The sequence below is a fragment of the Neolamprologus brichardi genome, chromosome 22 (assembly GCF_056152115.1).
Source record: "Neolamprologus brichardi isolate AB-2024 chromosome 22, ASM5615211v1, whole genome shotgun sequence".
Taxonomy (NCBI): Eukaryota; Metazoa; Chordata; class Actinopteri; order Cichliformes; family Cichlidae; genus Neolamprologus; species Neolamprologus brichardi.
In genome coordinates this window covers 10,966,697-10,989,020 of record NC_142124.1, presented here as the reverse complement: position 1 = coordinate 10,989,020, position 22,324 = coordinate 10,966,697, and the positions used below count along the sequence as shown (strand labels likewise).

The window sequence follows — 22,324 nt, the reverse complement described above, 5'->3', positions numbered from 1 at the left end:
AACAACATCACGATGATATATGGGAATATAACAGTAAATACTAAATATTAAACATTATTGTGCAGCACGTAAGATCGACAGCGCACAGTGTGCTTTGAGGTAGGAGCCAAAAAGTGTGTAGTTTGTGTGCGTGAGCACCTGTGTGTACACCTGTGAGCATGGACGCGTTTGTTTTTAAAAGGTTCCTTCATGTAATGATCTGCTAGAGCAGGGGTGGGCAACTCCAGGCCTCGAGGGCCGGTGTCCCTGCAGGTTTTAGATGTGTCCTTGAACCCACACAGCTGATCTAAATGGCTAAATTAGCTCCTGCAGTTCTCCAGAGGCCTGATAACGAACTAATTATGTGATTCAGGTGTGTTGACCCAAGCTGAGATCTAAAACCTGCAGGACACCGGCCCTCGGTGCCTGGAATTGCCCACCCTTGTGCTAGAGGTTGTGGGGAGAAAAACAAGCTTACGGCCATACCACCCGGAACACGACCGATCACGTCTGATCTTGGAAAAACAAACCAAAATCTAACAAGACCAAGACACAAAATGTTCTGGTGGAGTATTTGCAAATTAAAAATAATAATACCATTTACAGTTATATATATATACATATACACACACACACACACACACACACACATATATATATATATATATATATATATATATATATATATTAGGGGTGCAACGATACACAAAATTCACGGTTCGGTTCGGTTCGATACTTTGGTGTCACGGTTCGGTATTTTTTCAATACAAAACAAAGTTCATGCCTTTTTAATTTGTCATTTATTAAAATTATAAATATATATTTTAACTCAAAAGTACCGTTTTTAAATTTAATGTTGCTGAAACAACAAAATAATTTAAAAAAATTAATCTATCTGATCGAGAAATCACTCATCTTTGGAAAAGAGAGTTTATTACAGAGAAATGGCTCTTTCCAAAATAAAAGCTATACTATACGCTTCTTCTGGGCTATATTCTCAGCAGCATATTAAACATATCAGGAGAATCATGTGCTAACAGCTGTCTAAATAACTCGGGTAAAGTTTGTAGCATGCGTGCTTGTTTTTGTCTGCTTCCACTTGTCTTTGCACTAGGATGATGTCGGCGTAAATGTGCAGTCATATTTGTTGTGTTCCCATTAGTGCTGTCAGTGTTAATTTCGTTAAAATGACATTAACGCCACAAAGTGGCAAATCTCCGTTAACGAGTTACCACGGATCGCCCCGTGCGTGGGGCTGGACGGCGTCAACACGTTAACAAGCTAACTGCGCTAACGCACTAGTTCCCACCAATTGAGCATTGCGTGGCACATCCGACATACTGTTTTACTTTTGTCCATGACGCGCTTACCATCAGGGTCATGCTTCACATGAAAACCAAGATGGTTCCAAACGCGGTTCAATTTCGGGTAGCGTAGAGGCAGTTGCCATGTTGCAACGAGCTTAGCTTCTGTCTTGCTAGCTTGCGCTGCACTCAGTGGATCCGCACTCGACAGTGTAGTCGAACGCAGATCCACTGAGGGCTCAACATAGACAGCATCGTCAGAAGAAAAGTTGATAAAATAAATAAAACATTTTGTATTGTTCGATACATATGTGTACCGAACCGAAAGCACTGGTGAATATTAGGAGTGTCAAAGTCTAAAGACCCGACGTCCCTGGAAGAAAACAGGGGTGGATAATCGCAGAATCACTTCAGTGGTGATGAGAAACCCCTTCTGTCAGCTAGTGCTGTGTGGCAGGCAGGAGTTGGACCTAAAATGCAGGCACTCAGACTCGAGGGATGTACTCAAAACACTCAGCTTTATTTGCTTGCAGGGGAAAAGCATACAAAACTAAACCAAACCACACTGGGAAACTATAAACTACACTACAAGGCACAGAAGGACACACAGCTAGTGGGATGACACAACACTAACACAGAGAAACACAGGGCTTAAATACACTGGGGAGTAACGAGGGAATGAGATACAGAAGGAGAGCACAGCTGAGGGAAATCAGAACTGACGAGACAAGGAAGCAAAGTAGGATACACTCACATCAGACACAGACCTTCAAAGTAAAACAGGAAGTATAACATTGAGACATTAACTTGACATGGTAGAGACAGAGCAACTAAGAAATACAGAGACATAACCATAAGGCAAAGAACCAAAAGACTAGAGAGGATAAATAATACACAGAGGGAAATCCTGGAACACAAGAAACTAGACTCGAGGGAATAACAAAAGACCAACCATGAGAACATAATTCACAATACAGAGTGACAGAAAACACAAGAAACTCAAAACATGCGAAGACACAGACCAAGAAACACAGACTTTACACAGAAAAGAGGGGCACAGAGAAACATGAGGGGCAAGGCATCAAAACTAGAAACCATAGAATAAATCACACGAGTACTCGACAAAATACAAAAATCACAAAGAACTAAAAAAGCTGGGTAAGGAGACCCAGGTTCCTGACACCTTCACAACAACCAACCAAGTGAACAACACTCTCCAGGAGGTAGGTGTATCAATATCAAAGTCTGCCATAAAGAGAAGACTGCATGAAAATAAACAAAGAGAATTCACTGCAAGGTGCAAGCTACTCATAAGCCTCAAGAAGATAAAGGCAACTGAAAGCTCTTGCAGTCAAGGCCTAAAAAGGAGGAAACCCAGCATCTGGTGAAGTCCATGAGTTCAAGACTTCAGGCGGTTATTAGCAGCGAAGTATTAGAAATGAACATTTTATTTTCCTGAAATGTGAATATTTAGTGAAATGAAAGGATTGTGTTAAAGATGTTTTAGTTCCTCACATTTTTATGCAGTCTTTTTGTTGAACCCACTGAATTGAAGCTGAAAGTCTGCACTTTACCTCCATCTGAGTCGTTTCATTTAAAATGCATTGTGGTAATGTACAGAACGAAATTAGAAAAAGAAGTTGTCTCTGTCCAAATATTTATGGGCCTAACTGTAAGCCTGAGAAATCAGCGTGCTGTTTGAACTTTGACAGTTTAAAGTAAATGTAGTTGTGGAGCTGTTGATGTACTGTTGGTACTTTAAAAAGGATCACATCAGACAAAAACCTCAGTGAAACATTGTACTTTACAACACTGCCTAATTCAACAAGATGAAAGAAATTGAGGTAAAATAACATGTTATTTGAAACTGTTGAGTAAGTTTACGGTTGTATTTCTACAAAAGAATAAAAATAGCATCGAGTCAGCAGCCTGAGACACAAGAAAGACATTAGAGAGAAGGTATCACATCCATAGGTTAGGTTTCATTTGGCACAGTGTAAAGTTTTGCATTTGTGGTCCATCACTTGGGTGGAGGCTGACAGGTGAACAAGGTGAATGCAATATAAAAAGGCCAGCTTTGGAAGAGAGCACATATTGTACAAAACAAAGACTTGAGTACGGAAAACAAATCACATTTTAACAAGATATTTTAAGCTGTTAGCTTTCAAGAGGAAATTATATTTCAAGCAATATGAAGTACTTTTTCCTGGTGCTGCCTTTCCTGCCTCTGCTGGGATTTGCCTTTTCCAAGGTAAGACTTGAAATTAAAAGTAAAAAAGATTAAATGTAACAAAAAATAAACAAGAAACAAACAGCAATCTTTGTTGATCAAACACACTTAAATTAATTAATTAACTAATATTCAGGGAATTCTAATCAGTGAGCCAAGATGATTTTTGATGGAAAAACTATTCTGATTCATATTTTTCACTGTTAATGCATTGCATTGAAATCACTGCCTTAATGGGCAATTATTACATATAAAGTATACAATATCATTTGTAGTGTCAGTTTTATTAATTTATTAATTTATTCAGTGTTATAAATTCTATTGGTTCGCTCTTTAGGATGCGCTGCTAATCTCTGCATCAAAAGGACCCAATCCTACCTACAATTTATCCTCGGCTACTAATACCGCCACAGCTGACAGTGAGACTAACAGCAACAGTGGCTATGCCAGCGGCACCCAGGTTTCATAAATAAAATGGAAATCTTTGTTTTTTCATATTTCTTTGAATTCAAAGAAATATGAAAAACACATACACTAAAATAAATAAATGTATAAATAAAAAGTACATGAGGAAATCTTACCAGTGAACCAAGATTGTTTTTGATGGAAAAACTATCCTGCTTCTGTATTTTTCAGTGTTAATGCATTGCTGTAAAATCTCAGCCTGAACGTAAAGTTATTACATGTAAAGTATACAATATCATACTCTGTAAAATCCAGCACAACAGAGTGTCATAAATTTTGTTGGTTTGCTCTTTAGGACATGGAGACAACCACTGCATCAACAGGACTGAGTACTACCACTACTGACAGTAAGACTAGCAGCAACAGTGGCTCTGGCAGCGGCACCCAGGCTTCCACCAGCACGACAACCACAATCACAGAGGTATCGCCGAGGAAGGTGACTACAAACCACCTTAAGGCAACTGTTGTTGTGATTTGCCACTTTATAAATGAAAATGAATTGAATGCAAAGAGAGGATAGAGTCGCATTGCCACCTCTGTGACTCTGCTGTTTGGGTCTTTTGCTTTTCAAGCCATGGTGTTTACTTGTAGCCATTGTATTTACTTGTAAATGAAATACAGTACCTGCTGTAAGAAATTATCAAAAAAAGATTACAAGTAAAATAAATAAATAAATGAATGAATAAATGAAATGGAAATCTTTGTTTTTCATATTTCTTTGAATTCAAAGTAATGTGATCAAACACACACTAAAATAAATATGAAAATAAAAAAAAAGTACAAATCATTAAATTAAAAAAAAAATACTTGAGGAAATCTTACCAGTGAACCAAGATTGTTTTTGATGGAAAAACTATCCTGCTTCTGTATTTTTCAGTGTTAATGCATTGCTGTAAAATCTCGGCCTGAACGTAACGTTATTACATGTAAAGCATACAATATCATACTCTGTAAAATCCAGCACAACAGAGTGTCATAAATGTTGTTGGTTTGCTCTTTAGGTCACGGGGACAACCACTGCATCAACAGGACTGAGTACTACCACTACTGACAGTAAGACTAACAGCAACAGCGGCTCTGGCAGCGACACCCAGGCTTCCACCAGCACGACGACCACAGCCACAGGGGTATCGTCAACCAAGGTGACTACAAAGCACCTCGAGGCAACTGTTGCTGTGATTTGCCACTGTATAAATGAAAACTAATTGAATGCAAAGAGAGGATAGAGTCGCATTGCCACCTCTGTGGCTCTGCTGTTTGGATCTATTGCTTTTTAAGCCATGGTGCAGTGGGCAATCTGGAGTCTCTGAGACAGAACTAGACTACAATGTTATTTATCACACAGCAAATCAGAGTTTATTGTATTTACTTGAAGATGAAATACATTACCAGCTGTAGGAAATGATCAAAAAAGATAAAAGTACAAAATAAATGAATAAATAAAATGGAAATCTTTGTTTTTCATATTTCTTTGAATTCAAAGAAATATGAAAAACACAAACACTAAAATAAATAAATGTATAAATAAAAAGTACGTGAGGAAATCTTATCAGTGAACCAAGGTTGTTTTTGATGGAAAACTATCCTGCTTCTGTATTTTTCAGTGTTAATGCATTGCTTCACAATCTCGGCCTGAACGTAAAGTTATTACATGTAAAGTTATTACATGTAAAGTTATTACATGTAAAGTATACAATATCATACTCTGTAAAATCCAGCACAACAGAGTGTCATAAGTTTTGTTGCTTTGCTCTTTAGGACATGGGGACAACTACTGCATCAACAGGACTGAGTACTACCACTACTGACAGTAAGACTAGCAGCAACAGTGGCTCTGGCAGCGGCACCCAGGCTTCCACCAGCACGACGACCACAGCCACAGGGGTATCGTCAACCAAGGTGACTAGAATCAGAATCAGAAAGGGTTTTATTGCCAAATGTTGAGCAGGTTTACAACATTAGGAAATTGCTGCGGTACTTAGTGCAAACATACTGTCATATAACGCTTATATAGACATAAAAAAATTTAAAATAAGAATTAAAAGTGCTAAGTAGATAGATATATACATGAGTGCAGGTGGTGATCAGTGCCAAACATGGCATGATGCAGTGAACACAGCGTAGGGTCACGTGTTAGTGGTGGGAACAGTCATACGGTTATTGTTCATGAGTCCAACAGCAGAGGGGAAGAAACTGTTCTTATGGCGAGAGGTTCTGGTGCGAATGGACCGGAGCCTCCTGCCTGAGGGGAGCAGGTCAAACAGACTGTGTCCAGGGTGAGAAGGGTCAGCTGAGATCCGAGCTGCACGCCCCAGTGTCCTGGAGGTGTACAGGTCCTGCAGAGATGGGAGTCTGCAGCCAATCACCTTCTCAGCAGAGCGCACAACACGCTGCAGTCTCTGTTTGTCCCTGATAGTGGCTCCAGCATACCATACGGTGATGGAGGAGGTGAGGATGGACTCGATGATTGCAGTGTAGAATTGCATCATCGTCCGTGTTGGCAGGTTGAATTTCTTCAGCTGCCTCAGGAAGTACATCCTCTGCTGGGCTTTCATAATGACGGAGGTGATGGTGGGCTCCCACTTCAGGTCCTGGGTGATGGTGGTACCCAGGAAGCGGAATGAGTCCACAGAGGTGATGAGGGTGTCAGTCAGGATGATGGGGGGGGGGGGGGGGGGGGGGGGGGGGGGGGGGGGGGGCTGTGTGCTTCCTGAAGTCCACAATAATCTCCACTGTCTTCTGGGCATTCAGCACCAGGTTGTTGTGGCTGCACCAGGACACCAGACGTTCAACCTCCCTCCTGTAGGCAGACTCATCCCCGTCCGAGATGAGTCCAATAACGGGCTGACTACAAAGCACCTCGAGGCAACTGTTGCTGTGATTTGCCACTGTATAAATGAAAACTAATTGAATGCAAAGAGAGTCGCATTGTCACCTCTGTGGCTCTGCTGTTTGGATCTTTTGCTTTTTAAGCCATAGTGCAGTGGGTAATCTGGAGTCTCAGAGACAGAACTAGACTACAATGTTATTTATCACACAGCAAATCAGAGTTTATTGTATTTACTTGTAGATGAAATACATTACCAGCTGTAAGAAATGATCAAAAAAGATAAAAGTACAAAATAAATGAATTGTTTTTTCATATTTCTTTGAATTCAAAGAAATATGAAAAACACATACACTAAAATAAATAAATGTATAAAGTACGTGAGGAAATCTTACCAGTGAACCAAGATTATTTTTGATGGAAAAACTATCCTGCTTTTACATTTTTTCAGTGTTAATGCATTGCTTTAAAATCTCGGCCTGAACATAAAGTTATTACATGTAAAGTATACAATATCATACAGCACAATGCAGTGTCATAAATTCTGTTGGTTTGCTCTTTAGGTCACGGGGACAACCACTGCATCAACAGGACTGAGTACTAAAACTACTCGCAATCAGACCAGCAACAGCGGCTCTGGCAGCGGCACCCAGAGTGGAGAGAGCCACATCGTCACCTTTGTGGTTCTGCTGTTGGGATCTTTTGCTTATCCAGCCATGGTGTAGTGAGCAATCTGGAGCCTCAGAGCCAGAACTAGACTACAATGCTACTTATAAAACAGGAAATCTGAGTTGATTGTATTTAGTTGTAGATGATGGTAGTGAAAGAGCTAACCTGTAGCATCTCAACAGATATGTGTGTAACTCATAAAGTGATTTATAGAGCACTTTCCACAGTGGAAAGAGTGCAATGCCTAATGATATGTAAAGGAGAATCGTCTGTATTTTTAAAAGCACCTCAAAGCATATTTTGGCACATTTCAGTTGTTTTATTTCAAAGGTGACATGCCCTTACACATCTTTACACTATTGTACCCATTACCTGTTTATTTTCTTGTGTGATGCTTGATGTATAAGTTAAGTCTAATTTTACCTGTAGACATGTTATAATATAGTGATGTCTGTTGAAGATTTCCTTCTGTATTAGTATAATTATTTGCACAATTTACAATAATTATTTGATCTTTATGCATTAATGTGTGAAAAAGATTCAACATAAAACACTATCTAACATAAATGGTAATAAAACAGAGCATCGTTTTAATGGATGCGTGATTATGTGTTTTAATAACAATAATTCAATTAATTTATGCTCTTTTTTTATACTGCGAATTTTTAAAACCATCCATCCATCAGTTCTCTTCCACGTATCCTTTTCAGAGTTGCAGGGGGGCTGGAGCCAATCCCAGCTACAATAAGGCTAGAAGCAGGGTACACCTTGGATAGGTCGTCACTTTTTCGCAGGGCTAATATAGAGAGACAGACAACCATTCACAGCTATATGCAACTTATAATCATCAGTTAACCTAACCCCACTAACAGCACTGTGGACTGTGGGAGGAAGTCAAACTCAGGAGGCAACAGTGCTAATCACCGCTGCAAAAAAATAAAAATAATTCAGTCCAGATATCCATTATGATTGTTGAGTATGCTTCACTGGGATCAGGTTTTTGTTGGCACGGTTGATTTTTTTTTTTGTTTTGTTTCTTTGCCTGTCATCTTTGCTTTCATTGTTTATTTTATTTTATTTTCGCTTGCTACACACGGGACAGACATGACTGGGGGAAAGAAAAGGGAGAAAGAAAGAGGGAAAGAAAAACAGCGGGGAAGAGGAATGGTGATAAAGGGAAAAAAAAAAAAAAACTAACAAAAACCAACAAAACAAACAGACAAAAAATACATATATTAATCACCTGGATCACCTGTTGAGAAAGAAAAAAGAGAAAACAAGCAAAAAAAAAAAACCCAGAGCAATATAATAAACAACATCATCGCGATGATCTATGTGAATATAACAGTAAATACTAAATATTGAATATTATTGTGCTGCACGTTGGATCGACAGCGCACAGTGTGCTTTGAGGTAGGAGCCAAAAAGGGTGTTGTTTGAAGTGACGTGCCCGTGAGCTCCGCCAGCAGCCAGCTGTGCCAGAGTGACCGAGCTCCAGGCCGAGGGCACCTCACCCTTGACGGGCCCAAGCGAGCCCCAGGCTCCAGGCCCCGACAAGCAGCCACCAGGAGTGAACCGGTGTGTACCTGGACGCCCATCCCCGGACACAAAGAACCACCAATGCAACGATGTCTGAGGGCGTCTGCCACTGGCAGGGGGAGTGGTGTGGGGGAGATAGGCCTCCATAGGGGCAAGTGGCCCCTCCCTGGGGGCCGCTGACCCCAGTAGGCACCCCCATACTCTGCAACCCACCAGGGCAAGGGGGCCCAGGCCCATCCAGACCGGGCCCAGTTCAGCAGCGCCGGCCTGCCCCACAGAGCCCGGGACAGCCCACCCGACCCCACCACAGAGAAAACTGCACCCACCCCGTCATCCACTCATCTTCCAGACTACACAAGACAATAGACACCTAGGCTGAGTTCTTCCTCCGCCTCCCCTATATCTCCCCCACCTGCAGAGTGAGTTCCTGGAGAGAGGATTCAGTTCAATTCAATTTTATTTATATAGCGCCAAATCACAACAAAAGTCACCTCAAGGCGCTTCATAGATACAGAGAAAAACCCAACAATCATTTGACCCCCTATGAGCAAGCACTTTGGCGACAGTGGGAAGGAAAAACTCCCTTTTAACAGGAAGAAACCTCCAGCAGAACCAGGCTCAGGGAGGGGCGGGGCCATCTGCTGCGACCGGTTGGGGTGAGAGAAGGAAGACAGGATAAAAGACATGCTGTGGAAGAGAGACAGAGATTAATAACAGATATGATTCAATGCAGAGAAGTCTATTAATACATAGTGAGTGAGAAAGGTGACTGGAAAGGAAAAACTCAATGCATCATGGGAATCCCCCGGCAGCCTACGTCTATTGCAGCATAACTAAGGGAGGATTCAGGGTCACCTGGTCCAGCCCTAACTATAAGTTTTAAGCCTAATCTTGAAAGTAGAGATAGTGTCTGTCTCCCGAATCCAAACTGGAAGCTGGTTCCACAGAAGAGGGGCCTGAAAACTGAAGGCTCTCACTCCCATTCTACTTTTAAATACTCTAGGAACAACAAGTAGGCCTGCAGTGCGAGAGCGAAGTGCTCTAATAGGGTGATATGGTACCACAAGGTCATTACGATAAGATGGGGCCTGATTATTTAAGACCTTGTATGTGAGGAGCAGGATTTTGAATTCAATTCTGGATTTAACAGGAAGCCAATGAAGGGAAGCCAAAACAGGAGAAATATGCTCTCTCTTTCTAGTCCCTGTCAGTACTCTTGCTGCAGCATTTTGGATTAGCTGAAGGCTTTTCAGTGAGTTTTTTGGACATCCTGATAATAATGAATTACAGTCGTCCAGCCTGGAAGTAATAAGTGCATGAACTAGTTTTTCAGCGTTACTTGGTCTTTCGTTAATTAATAGGCTGGTGTGAAATATTGCTGCCACACCGCCCCCTCGGCCTGTGCTTCGAGATTTCTGGTAGTTAGAATGACTCGGGGGAGACCTCCTGCAAGATGTAACAGCCTCCCCCACCAGTTGAAGAGCCCCCCAGGTGGCTCAATGCACTGGCGGCACCCCGCGCCAGAGAAGAGTTCTAAGTATTTGATTCCTTTACAACTCCAATCTGGAAAGTTTATCATATTATTGTTTTGTAATATGTCAAGGTTGTTCCAGATAGGTGTACGTTTGCATGGGATTAATGAAGACTCCGTCAATTTTTGGCACGGTTGATCTAAAAAAAAGTAGTCAGACAGGATGCTGTATGTATGGTGCAAAAAAAAGATTTGAAGAAATGTTGCAGAGGTTCATGTTGCTTACATTCAATACAAGCTCTAGTTGCACAACAGTGTGGTCACGATTGGACATTTACGTGGAAGCAAACGAAAATACTTCTATAGAACCAAAACACAACCAACCACAACAAAGGTGCTTTTTTACTGTAAGGTAAAGTCCCCCCAAAAATACAGAGAAAGGTTCAACCTTCTTAAATGTTTTAGGAGTAGTCTCAGCAACAGCTAAGTGATTACATATTTTGAAGGTGCATTATCCTTTAACTCTGTTTTTCTGAAAAATAAATTATATCTTGACGAGTCGACAGCTGTATTGGCAAGGATGTTGTGAATAAATCACAAAAGTGGCGTTAATGCTTTTGTGCAATGACAATGCAATGTGATATCAGGTCCACAAAAGCAGGAAAAAAACCATGCAAACATAAGAAATCAAATAAAAAGCACAAAACACTTCAGTAGATATCTGATAAGCAAAAAAGTTACTAAAGAGTAAAACGATAGAATAACACTCAAATAGATTGATATTGGGTTTTCTTTTCACATTTTTTAAGTATCCATTCATCCATTCTCTTCTGTTTATTCTTTTCAGGGTTCGGGAGCACTGGAGCCTATCCCAGCTGTTTTAAGGCAAGAGGCAGGGTACACCCCGAACAGGTCGCCAGTCTTTCACAGGGATAACAAACAGACACAGACAACCATTCGCACCCACATTCACACCTACGGGCAGTTTAGGGTTTCCAGTTAGGGTTTTCCCCACTAACTGCATGTCTTTGTCCCACGCAAACACGGGGAGAACATGCAAACTCCACACGGAAAGACCCCGGCCTGATGGTGGAATTAAAACCAGGACCTTGGTGCTGTGAGGCAACAGTGCTAACCACCGTGCTGCCACATTTTTAACTATAATCATCTTATGAAATAGCATAAACTGTGATGCACATACAGTTGAGATATGTTTGAAGTTAAATTGAAATCTGCAACTTAGTAGTCTCTATTGCCCTCTTCTGCCCAAGTAACTTCATTACAAAGATGGTTATTTGTTAGGCTGTTAAGACTGTAAAAAAGCCAGTGAGTGAAAAAAGGGGTTAATCTTGACTTTAAAATAATAATCATTTGTAGATAGAGTCTTACAAGCGTAAATGTCAATCAAATTTCTGGCACAACTTCACCTACTTCCAAGGTGCATGGAGAGGATGATAAACTCACAACGCAGGGACTTCAGCAAAACTTAAAATGAAAGGGGAACAACTTTATTGACTAACCAACGTTGGTTAGTCAATGAAGACTCTATCAGTGCCATCAGTAATAGCAGCTGAAAACTGAGAAGCACCTTTTCGTTGTTTTCAAACCCCTTTTCAGGGTCAAAGGTTTGTTATTGTCTCAAGTGAGAAACCGCATATGCCTTACTATTCTTAAATGACTGAAAGTTATCTTTATCCTACACTAACTTTGCTTAAGGGCAAATGTTTTTGTGTTATTGTTACTCATTGGGGTTCTAGGTCATCTAACACGAGGAAGTAAGATTCAGTGACTGACAATAAACAGAGCAACACTGGACAATGCTTAACAAGGAGCAACAATAGTACAGGGAAGGTAGTAAAATATAGGTTACAAATTAAACCATAAGTAAAACACATTGACTGAAGCGGCTCAGTCAATGTGTTTTATGATAGTTGTGTTAAAAAAAGTTTGTGTTATTGTGAAATTTAAGCATTCAAGGTAAAGGTTAGCTGAAAGGGGTAACAAGAACTCATACTTTCCATACACTGAAAATAATTGACAAGGGTTAGAAAATTTGTGACACTGGTCTGTTTGATCATTTTGATGCTGAAGGATTTCTTTTTTCCTCCTAATGTTTTCAGCACAGCGAATAAAGTATCCGTTCTGGGCACTTTGTGATTGCTTATGCTTATAACTAATGCAAGCATGCATACATGCACTCTCAAACATTCAGTAACACTCTGAAAACTTCCTGGATGCTGGTCATCCAGGTCACACACTACGTCACACCTACCCCCTCCTGAAACGTGATATTATTGTATAAAAGCTCAGTGTCCCTGAACTCAGGAACAGGTTACAAGGAGAAGTTTCAACGAAACATAGCACAAAAGTACACTATACTCTGATTTCTGTGCAACAGAACAATTTCTGTAACATCTCTGGTGTCCTCTGCCTCCTTGGTTCTTTCCATTATGGATTTATTGTGTCTGGGTTTTTTTACACTGGCTTTGCTGGCACAGGTAATTACCTATTTTTAAAGTTTTTTAAAAAATGTTTTATTGAGTTTTATACTGATAAAAAGTCAATAAATGTCAAAGTCAATAATTTAGGTGAAACATTGCAGAAAATGTGTGAATACAAAATGTTTCACAAACATGAGTGTAATGAGCTGACATGTCTAAAAGGATTAAAGCATTTAGAGGAGTTTGTATGGAAAAGTTCTTGCCAAACATTGTTAGGAGGATATCTAAAGGTGAAGAAGTTTTTAAAATAGAATTACATTTGTTTAATCATTATAGATTAATATTGGTCATCCTTTCCTGCCACTAGTAAATACTCAAGAAATTTCTGTTTGTGGTAACTGTAGCAGACACTTTGGAGGAATGATTAACTTCATTCGGAGAAATAAACCATTAATTTCTGATCTAATGTATTAATTCCTTACTGGAAAGAAATAATAGGTCAAGGAGAGTTTAGGTCATCCAAATACCATAGAATACGTTTAACAGACTAAATAATGGGTTATGATGACAGCATAGGCACAGAAATTATGCTGTTGTGCTTTTAGTCATTACATTTGTTGAAATGATGTTCTATTTTATTCCTTCTGAGACTCCAAGAATCACTACTGCTGATCCAGGCAACACAACTACAGCTGCCACCCTGGACAACACAACTACAGCTGCCACCCTGGACAACACAACTACAGCTGCCACCCTGGACAACACAACTACAGCTGCCACCCTGGACAACACAACTACAGCTACCACACAGGCTGCCACCAACACTACAGCTGCTACCACACAGGCTGCCACCACCACTACAGCTACCACACAGGCTGCCACCAACACTACAGCTGCTACCACACAGGCTGCCACCAACACTACAGCTGCTACCACACAGGCTGCCACCAACACTACAGCTGCTACCACACAGGCTGCCACCAACACTACAGCTGCTACCACACAGGCTGCCACCAACACTACAGCTGCTACCACACAGGTTGCCACCAACACTACAGCTGCTACCACACAGGCTGCCACCAACACTACAGCTGCTACCACACAGGCTGCCACCAACACTACAGCTGCTACCACACAGGCTGCCACCAACACTACAGCTGCTACCACACAGGCTGCCACCAACACTACAGCTGCTACCACACAGGCTGCCACCACCACTACTGCTGCTACCATACAGGCTGCCACCACCACTACTGCTGCTACCACACAGGCTGCCACCAACACTACAGCTGCTACCACACAGGCTGCCACCACCACTACTGCTGCTACCACACAGGCTGCCACCACCACTACAGCTGCTACCACACAGGCTGCCACCACCACTACTGCTGCTACCACACAGGCTGCCACCACCACTACAGCTGCTACCACACAGGCTGCCACCAACACTACAGCTGCTACCACACAGGCTGCCACCAACACTACAGCTGCTACCACACAGGCTGCCACCAACACTACAGCTGCTACCACACAGGCTGCCACCAACACTACAGCTGCTACCACACAGGCTGCCACCAACACTACAGCTGCTACCACACAGGCTGCCACCAACACTACAGCTGCTACCACACAGGCTGCCACCAACACTACAGCTGCTACCACACAGGCTGCCACCAACACTACAGCTGCTACCACACAGGCTGCCACCAACACTACAGCTGCTACCACACAGGTTGCCACCAACACTACAGCTGCTACCACACAGGCTGCCACCACCACTACTGCAGCTACCACACAGGCTGCTACCACCACTACTGCTACAGCTACCACACAGGCTGCCACTGCCAATACCACTGGCACTCCAAACACCAACAGTACAGCTACTATCCCAGCCAACGCCACTACAGCTGCCACACAGGACAACATTACAACTCTAACCCAAAGCATCACAACAACAGTGACTACCACCACTGCAAATGGAGGATTGAAGGTGAAAGCTTCTGTGCTTTGTCTTGTTTTTCCACTCTTGCTCTACATGCCTTGTGTTTAATTGTCTGTGAAGCTTGCATACATTCATTGTAGATGCACTCTAATCACGGAAACAAAGGACAACATCTAAGGTCAATCCTGACCCCTTTTTGTTTTGTACACAAAATATATGTAGACTTATCCTAATCTTATGTGCTCTGTATAGAATTTCGCAATGTATTTCTTAAATATACAGGGGAACAGAAGCGTGCAGTAGAATAGAGCTAAAGTCACGGTGCAACAAAAAACAAAACAAAGTGATTGTGATTTAAGAAAGAAAAAATATAGGTAACACAATTCAGAGCAAATGAAAGTGATAAAAGGCTTTATTACACAAACCATATTTTGATCATGATATATATATGTTAATAAATAATTAAAATGAACAAAAACCTGTTCTTCTTACATTTGATTGGACCTATAAGTACAAGTCAATAAGTAATATTTAAAATGTGTATACTTAAAGTAAGTGATTCAATGCAATATGAAGATTAGCACAAAACAGAGCTTATTTTTGTACTAGCAATGGGAAGGAAGTTACTAAATCAGTGAGTAGCAGGTGCAGTTAAAACTTGTAGGTTTTATTTAATCTTCAGATCGACATATAGCAAGCAGTGCCTTTAGATAGTCTCCTTTAAAGTGGTTCTGTTGGAAAAACAGGAAATAGCAAGAAAATACAAATATTTATGCAAATATTTGAAATAGAAATCAATATATTTACTATATAATAAATATTTATATGTAGTACAATTTTATCTGTGTGACAAACCTGCAGTGCAGTGTAGAGGGAAGTGCCTGTTAATTTAATGAAAGCAGCTCGGATACAGAGCAGATCTTCCTCACTGTGAGACACCATAATCCGCTGCACTATTTCCTTCTGTAAGAGTGAAATGAATATTGGTAACCAGTGCGTCAACAGTCTCTCCAGATGTATATTCTGTCATTTTGACCCATCTGTACAGAGGAAGTTTGTTTTTTCATGTGCACTCATCAAAATTAAACCACTACACTACAAATAAACATGGTCTCTGCCTCTTTTAATAAAATTTATAAAATTACAGTGATTATGAGTTTCTTAAGCAACAGAAAATAATAGAAATAGCCCCAAAAATATTGAAAAATATATACATATAAAAAAAAAAAACATAAAAATAAATAAAATCCTACAGATTAAAATGGCTGCGGTCGATTTTAGGGATTCCATGAGGTGACAGAAGTTAGTGTTTTCACTCTCTGACATTATCTTTGAATTTGTTTAATATCTGTGAACGATGGCCACATTTTGCAGAGTCACAAAAGTGCATTTGTGGACAAGGACTTCCTATATACCAAGCCAGTGCTCAGGCATAGTAAAGTACTAAAAGTACCAGTAGGGTGAAATAATTTATGCAAATATGACTGTGGGCAGACTGCGTTTGCAAATATTTGGTTATATTAAGGTCAAATATATTCAATAGTGATCACAGGATATGGCATTCATAATAGAAACCTTCCTTTCCTAATACTGACCATCATATCAACTGATTTTTCTATTATGAGCAGGAGTTGGGAAGGTTACTTTTAAAATGTATTCCACTACAGATTACATGCCCCAAATGTATTTTGTAACATATTCCGTTACTCAATAAGTGTAACATATTCAGAATACTTTGGATTACTTAATATATTATCATGCTTTTTACAGCTACATGAATGTACTATTGCTGTGTGATGCATTACTATTACTGAAGGCCACTCGCCATACCAATACAAACTAGATTTTTAAATCTTAAAATGAGTAACAGTAGGGTGGATTAGGTATGGCTGCACTATTTGCAGCGACCTCGTATAGAAAACTATTCCGCGCGTATATAAAACAGGTCCGCGGCTCGAACCGTAGTAAAGGGACCTCTGGCTAATACGGTGGGTTCCCTGTCAGGCTCGTAGCCGAAAACTAGCTTTACTTTGTTGCCTGGGTCAACTTTGCTAGCGAGAGACAGAGAGAGGCATTGAAAGGCTGCTCCAACAGAACTTCGGAGAAAAACACGAACATAGTGTACAGTCGAGTCTTAATAGCTTACTTACAACTGGACTACATTGCCCATGAGGCTACATTCTTTAGGGCTATGCCTGTAACACTCTGCCTATTGCCTTCATATTAAATAAGTTTTTGAATAATAATTTTAAAAAATATTTCTTCACGTCCTTTTGTGGGCCGCAAGTAGAGGTGACATGGGCTGCGAGACTGAGACACGGGCATTAGAGCCTCTTAATGCGTGTTTTGTTTGGGTTTCCACCGGCGTGGACTTACCAAAAATAGTGAGGGAATAGCCTAATATATGAAATAGGAAAAGACCTCCGTGTAATCCCTTTATTTCAACAAAGTATTTCAACAAAGTAAACAGTATTCTCAATACCACCCTTTTAAACGGTAACTGTAATGGAATACAGTTAGTCATATTTTGTATTTTAAATATGTAACAGCAGTACATGTATTTCGTTACTCCCCACACACTGATTATGAGCACATCTATAAAGAAAAGTCGTCACACCTCGCAACAGGTGAGGACCTCGTCAGTAGCTATTTGGACCCAGACAATTAGGAACTACATACCTTCCCCTTTTCTCTTATTTCCACTGCTAATAGGAACTCTGAAGCGATTTAACAACCAGACACAAGTTGGTAAGTTGGTAATAACCTCTCGTAGTTCTTCAGTTTCTTTTATTTATTTTTTATATATATGTAATTAAAAACAGACCGTTTCAATATATTAAAAATAAGGAAAGAATACAAATTACAAAATAATGGATGATTTGTAAGTATAGTGTAAGTGCAATATGTTAGGAGCACCCTAGCTGGACTCAATCATTTGATAAACCTATCAGACAGTATGTCATTTGTTCTGTGTGATATAACCCCCATATGTCCTCCAGCCAACTGTTACATATTACGTAGTTCTTCCATGAGTGCCTTCTGGTATTTGAATTTTGGCCGAATCCCTCTTTGAGTAGTTTTGAAATCGTCTCCCAAAATATCTGTAGTTTAGGACAAGTGCTGTATTTTGTCCTATGAACTTCTATCATAGATAAATTACCACAAAATCGTCTCACCTTCATGGTCTTAAGTCTCGTGGCAAGGTAGGCATCACGGTTTTGAATGCACTGTACTGTGATAAGACAAATATTAGGATAATATTGGGTCTCCACCTAATAATGGTATGAAGTGCACAATAAATGTTCAAACAGTATGTCAAACTGTGTTTACCCAAAACTTTCAGACCCAAGCGAAAGTCTCCTGAAAACCTTTTCTCTATGATCTGATCCACCGTCTGCCCGAGCTCCAGCTCCAGTCCCATCAACACTGTCAATCATGCACAAGGTCGGGGTGGATGAAGATATTGGGATTTAAAAACTAAATCAAAACACTTTTTAACACAGAAAGATTAATGAATTTTTTAAAAAAGGGACAGCCACCGTTGTCAAGATGTTTTACATCTCTAGAAGTCAATATGTCAATCCATTGTCCTGCCTCAGCTTTCTTCCCTTTTAGGGATGCAGAGAGAGTCTAAATGATCAGACATAATAACAATGAAACACATTAAGGGTTAAAGGAGTAAAAATATACAGTTTTGTTTCAACTATTTTAGAATCAAGTAGTCAGTAGATGTATATGGTTTAATGTATTAAAACAACACTTTTTACTCCAGTGCCTTTTAGTTATGTTTGTACATAAAAGTAAATAATACCTCAATGTCTGTCTGAACCACACCAGCGACACATCCTTTCTGTTATGAGAGGAGGTGAAAGAAAAAAACAAGAGGAACTATAATTTCAAAAGCTGGACTTAATTTCAAATATGTGCTGTACTGTTTGTGTTCCCAGTGAAAGTTATATACAGGCTAAAGTTATATAAATTATAATTCAATCAAAGGTGATGATCAATGACATAAATATTTACATGTAGCAAAGCTTTAAGAAGCTTCTCAAAGTCATTACTGGTTTCCGATTCGATTTCCTTTTCCAGATCCTTCTTATACACTAAAACAGAAAGAGCAAAAAGAAAAAGAAGGATTAGGATTTAAACATCTAATCTTTTTGGTCATTTAAAAAAAAAGTATCATAAAAGATCTTTGACTTACTTTCTTTGTATGCAGCACTGATGTTTTGCAGCTGCTTTCCAGATCTTGTGCTCAGAATTTCCGCAAGCGTTTCTTCATCTGTGCCCAAACCCTGCACACACATACCATGCACATTTCTTGATATACAACAGTTTTACCATCTATTCCAAAATCCTAAAGATGAAAGCAACCACTCACCGCCATGGCCTCCTGGAGACGGTAAGCTTCATATTTCACGGGGGTCATCAACAGTTCCACCAAAAGAAGCACCAGGTCTCCAGATAAAGCTTTCTTCAGAGCAGTTATTATATCCTAATTCACCACATGCATAAATAAAATAACACTGAATTAAGTCTTATTTTGACTTGACTTAGAGTTTCACTCCCAGTTTTCTTTTTGTAATTCTTGTTAAGTTGTTTTAGTAAAGAAACAGTAAATAATCTAGAACAAAACCTCTGACTAATGGAAAAACCCGACAGTACACTTGGGATTGGAAGTGGATTCACACAAAACCTGCCTGACTATCACACTATGGTGTACTCTTTCCCCGTAAGACACACTACAGTTGGGCATGTGACAGTAGTTCTGAAGTTGCTAAACAAAGGTGTGTTCACACCTTTAATGTCACCGTTTTTTCATTATTTGATCAGCAAACACTTCAAAGTTACAGATGAGCAAGGCTAAACTTTTGTAACTACTAAACCTCAAACTGAAACTTCAGTTTCATTGCTTAATATATTTTATTGTAGGAGACAACTTTACACTTCATGGTTTCCACAAAACCATTAAAGTTTTAATTTTGAAACTCTTTGAAAAGGTTGTTACTGTTTCTATTTTCTCACCTTATGTGTTAGCTCCTGAAAGACCTGAGCAATTACTTGCCTCTGGGGGTTGTTCCTATTGGTTAGTATTCTCAGTAGCGTCACTGTGTCTGAGCAAGATACACGATATTCAATAAATTACCAGGAAAAGGGTGGAAAGAAATCGTGGGAATTTATTTTCAACATATGCCAAAGAATGCCTTTGTTTTCCAGTGCTGTCACGATCTCCGTCACATCTCTGTCAGGGTGGAAATTGGAGTAGGGTCGTACTGTTCCAAGGGTACCCCAGTACATCTCCTATTTAATAAAAAGGGACAATAATTGTGGCATCCACTCTCTATAAAATATATAAAACAACTGAGGGGCAAGAATCAAGTGAAATGTGTAACAAGGAAACTAACCTCATACTGAGCATACCACGAAGGTATGGAGATGTAGAACAATACAGATCAGACATGCTTGAATTTAAAGAATGCTAAGTATGTCATACTACTGACTTCTAGGAGGAGGTGCTCACGTGTGTGTGTGGAGATGGGTTGGTTCAACACAAACTATTAATACAAGTAATTTTCAATAATGAAACAAATTGGTTGAATTTTATTACTCGGCTTACTTGATATTTAAAATCTAAACGTGACATTGCGCAGCAACCTTCAGAGCACTTGTTTATAGATAGCAATAAAAGGTATGTAGATAGCCAGACTGAACATGACTGCAGATAAGGCTATTTGCAAATGTGGAGTCTTAGTGAGCAGAGTAATAAATCTTAGTGAAGAGTGAAGACGGGGCAGAGGTGTACTTCTTGGAATGTTTACTTACATAAGAGTCAGAGTACTCTGAATCCATGGCTTGCTTGTATCTAATGTGAACAAAAACAGAAATGGCAACGACATTAACAGCCCACGTCACGGAACAAACGGATAATGTAACTTCATTTTAATAGGTTTAATAGAGATTCTCCAATGAAAGTTAAAGTCTACAGCATAGCTTTTGAGAATCTAGGAATTCGTGACAGTAACATATGAAGGAGGAGACCAAGTCCGAGCTGATTAGCGTTAGCCAATTATTTCTTAAACAAATTTAAAAGGAATTGTTATTTTTCTTACCTGTAACAGAATACTTGGCCAGCTGTGACAAGGAGGGGAGGTAGTGTATCTTTTTTTTTTTTTTTTTTTTTGTACAACCTCCCCGCCAACAAGCCCTGTATTTCAGTCCCACTCACAGTACGCCACCGCTGCTTCCCGTACACCCACTTGAGTGTCAGTCACAGATACTGACCAATCAGTGCTCAGCATGTTCACAGCTCACAGTTCACAGTTTCCCTGCTCAAATACTATGGCAACCCAGTTATACTTGAGCGTCAAGCAGGAATCTTGATAGTCAGGTTTGTTTACAGCCAACATTTTCTTGACCATTATTTGTACTTCACGGCTGGCTTTCCCCAAAATAAATAATTGACACGCTGGTGCTTTGGGCCAAACAGAGTTCATGACATTCAAAGAAGAATGTCATGAACTGAAATTGTACGTTATAGCTTCGGCATGTTAAAGCTTTATACCAAGATAAGCAAAAAGATTTAATAAGCAAACTAATGAGTAAGTAAGTAAGTAACATTTATTTATATAGCGTTTTTCATAGATAAAAATCAAAGTGCTTTACAACACAGGAAATGGAAATATAAAAACAATATAACAGTAAATAAAACAATGTAAAACTATAAAAACAGCATAAGAAATTAATCAAATGCTTTTCTAAATAAAAATGAGGCAACATACTGGCCATTTTTGAAAGTAAATGGAGGGCACACTCTGATTTCAGGGTGTGCCTGTGTATGACCAGATGGTCTTTTAGCTTCAAAGCCTAGAAACTTGACTGTGCAGCTAGACGGGGAAAAAAAAGGCTTTTCAACAGCCGCATCTGATGATACCAGCGATAGGAAGACATAGATGTGATAGAGAGAAGGGGTGTTGTGCATTTTTTCAGAAAATGTATTACAGAAGAACAAATGTCACAAGGTTTTGATCTGTCCCATCCTCTGTGCTGGTTGGCTTCTACCAGTTTCTCATCTTCAGAAGGCAAATATGTGGTTATTACAAACAAAGCTGATCTAGAGCAGACTGTGTACCCTTTGCTAAACTGTGCTAAACAAAGCACTATTTAAAGGTACAATTTGTATGCATCTCATTACTATGGAAATATTAGAAACAATTCAAATTTTATTTTTATAGAAGCATTTAAATAATAGTGCAGGTGGCCTAGATACCTCCAGTGGCTTAAGTGAAACCACTGAAAGCATGTGATATGTGAATTAGGTCTAAATTTGTGAGTGAAGTCTGAAATTTTAAATGTCTTTTAAAGATTGAAAACTGTTTATTCAAGCATGTGCACTACTATTGAAAGCAGCTGAAATGCTAGCTGAATTGGGGTGAAAATAGTAGAGGTCACCAAAGCTT

General features: G+C 39.8%; 3 protein-coding genes across 4 annotated transcripts; 2 read left to right on the top strand and 1 right to left on the bottom strand.

Moving 5' to 3' along the window:
* Positions 1-3,474: 3,474 nt before the first annotated feature.
* Positions 3,475-7,530, top strand: LOC148096702 (uncharacterized). Its single transcript, XM_087834812.1, has 5 exons — positions 3,475-3,534; positions 4,274-4,414; positions 4,980-5,120; positions 5,737-5,877; positions 7,369-7,530. The coding sequence occupies exons 1-5, from the start codon at positions 3,475-3,477 to the stop codon at positions 7,528-7,530; spliced, it is 645 nt and encodes a 214-aa protein (XP_087690938.1).
* Positions 7,531-12,828: 5,298 nt separating this feature from the next.
* Positions 12,829-15,934, top strand: LOC148096701 (uncharacterized). Its single transcript, XM_087834970.1, has 3 exons — positions 12,829-12,982; positions 13,575-13,695; positions 14,413-15,934. The coding sequence occupies exons 1-3, from the start codon at positions 12,935-12,937 to the stop codon at positions 14,973-14,975; spliced, it is 732 nt and encodes a 243-aa protein (XP_087691096.1). The 5' UTR covers positions 12,829-12,934; the 3' UTR covers positions 14,976-15,934.
* anxa14 (annexin A14) lies at positions 15,286-21,181 on the bottom strand. Of its 2 annotated transcripts, XM_006794341.3 has the most exons (13): positions 20,978-21,181; positions 20,691-20,730; positions 20,072-20,168; positions 19,893-19,981; positions 19,249-19,362; positions 19,072-19,162; positions 18,891-18,970; positions 18,679-18,717; positions 18,407-18,497; positions 18,198-18,293; positions 18,044-18,099; positions 15,723-15,830; positions 15,293-15,598 (listed from the first exon to the last, which is right to left on the bottom strand). In XM_006794341.3, exons 2-13 carry the CDS (start codon positions 20,715-20,717, stop codon positions 15,539-15,541), a joined length of 948 nt encoding a protein of 315 aa, XP_006794404.2. In that variant the 5' UTR covers positions 20,718-20,730; positions 20,978-21,181; the 3' UTR covers positions 15,293-15,538. The 2 variants fall into 2 exon arrangements, with proteins under 2 accessions (XP_087691095.1, XP_006794404.2); XM_087834969.1 differs by having other exon boundaries at positions 15,286-15,830.
* Between the last annotated feature and the right edge of the window lie 1,143 nt (positions 21,182-22,324).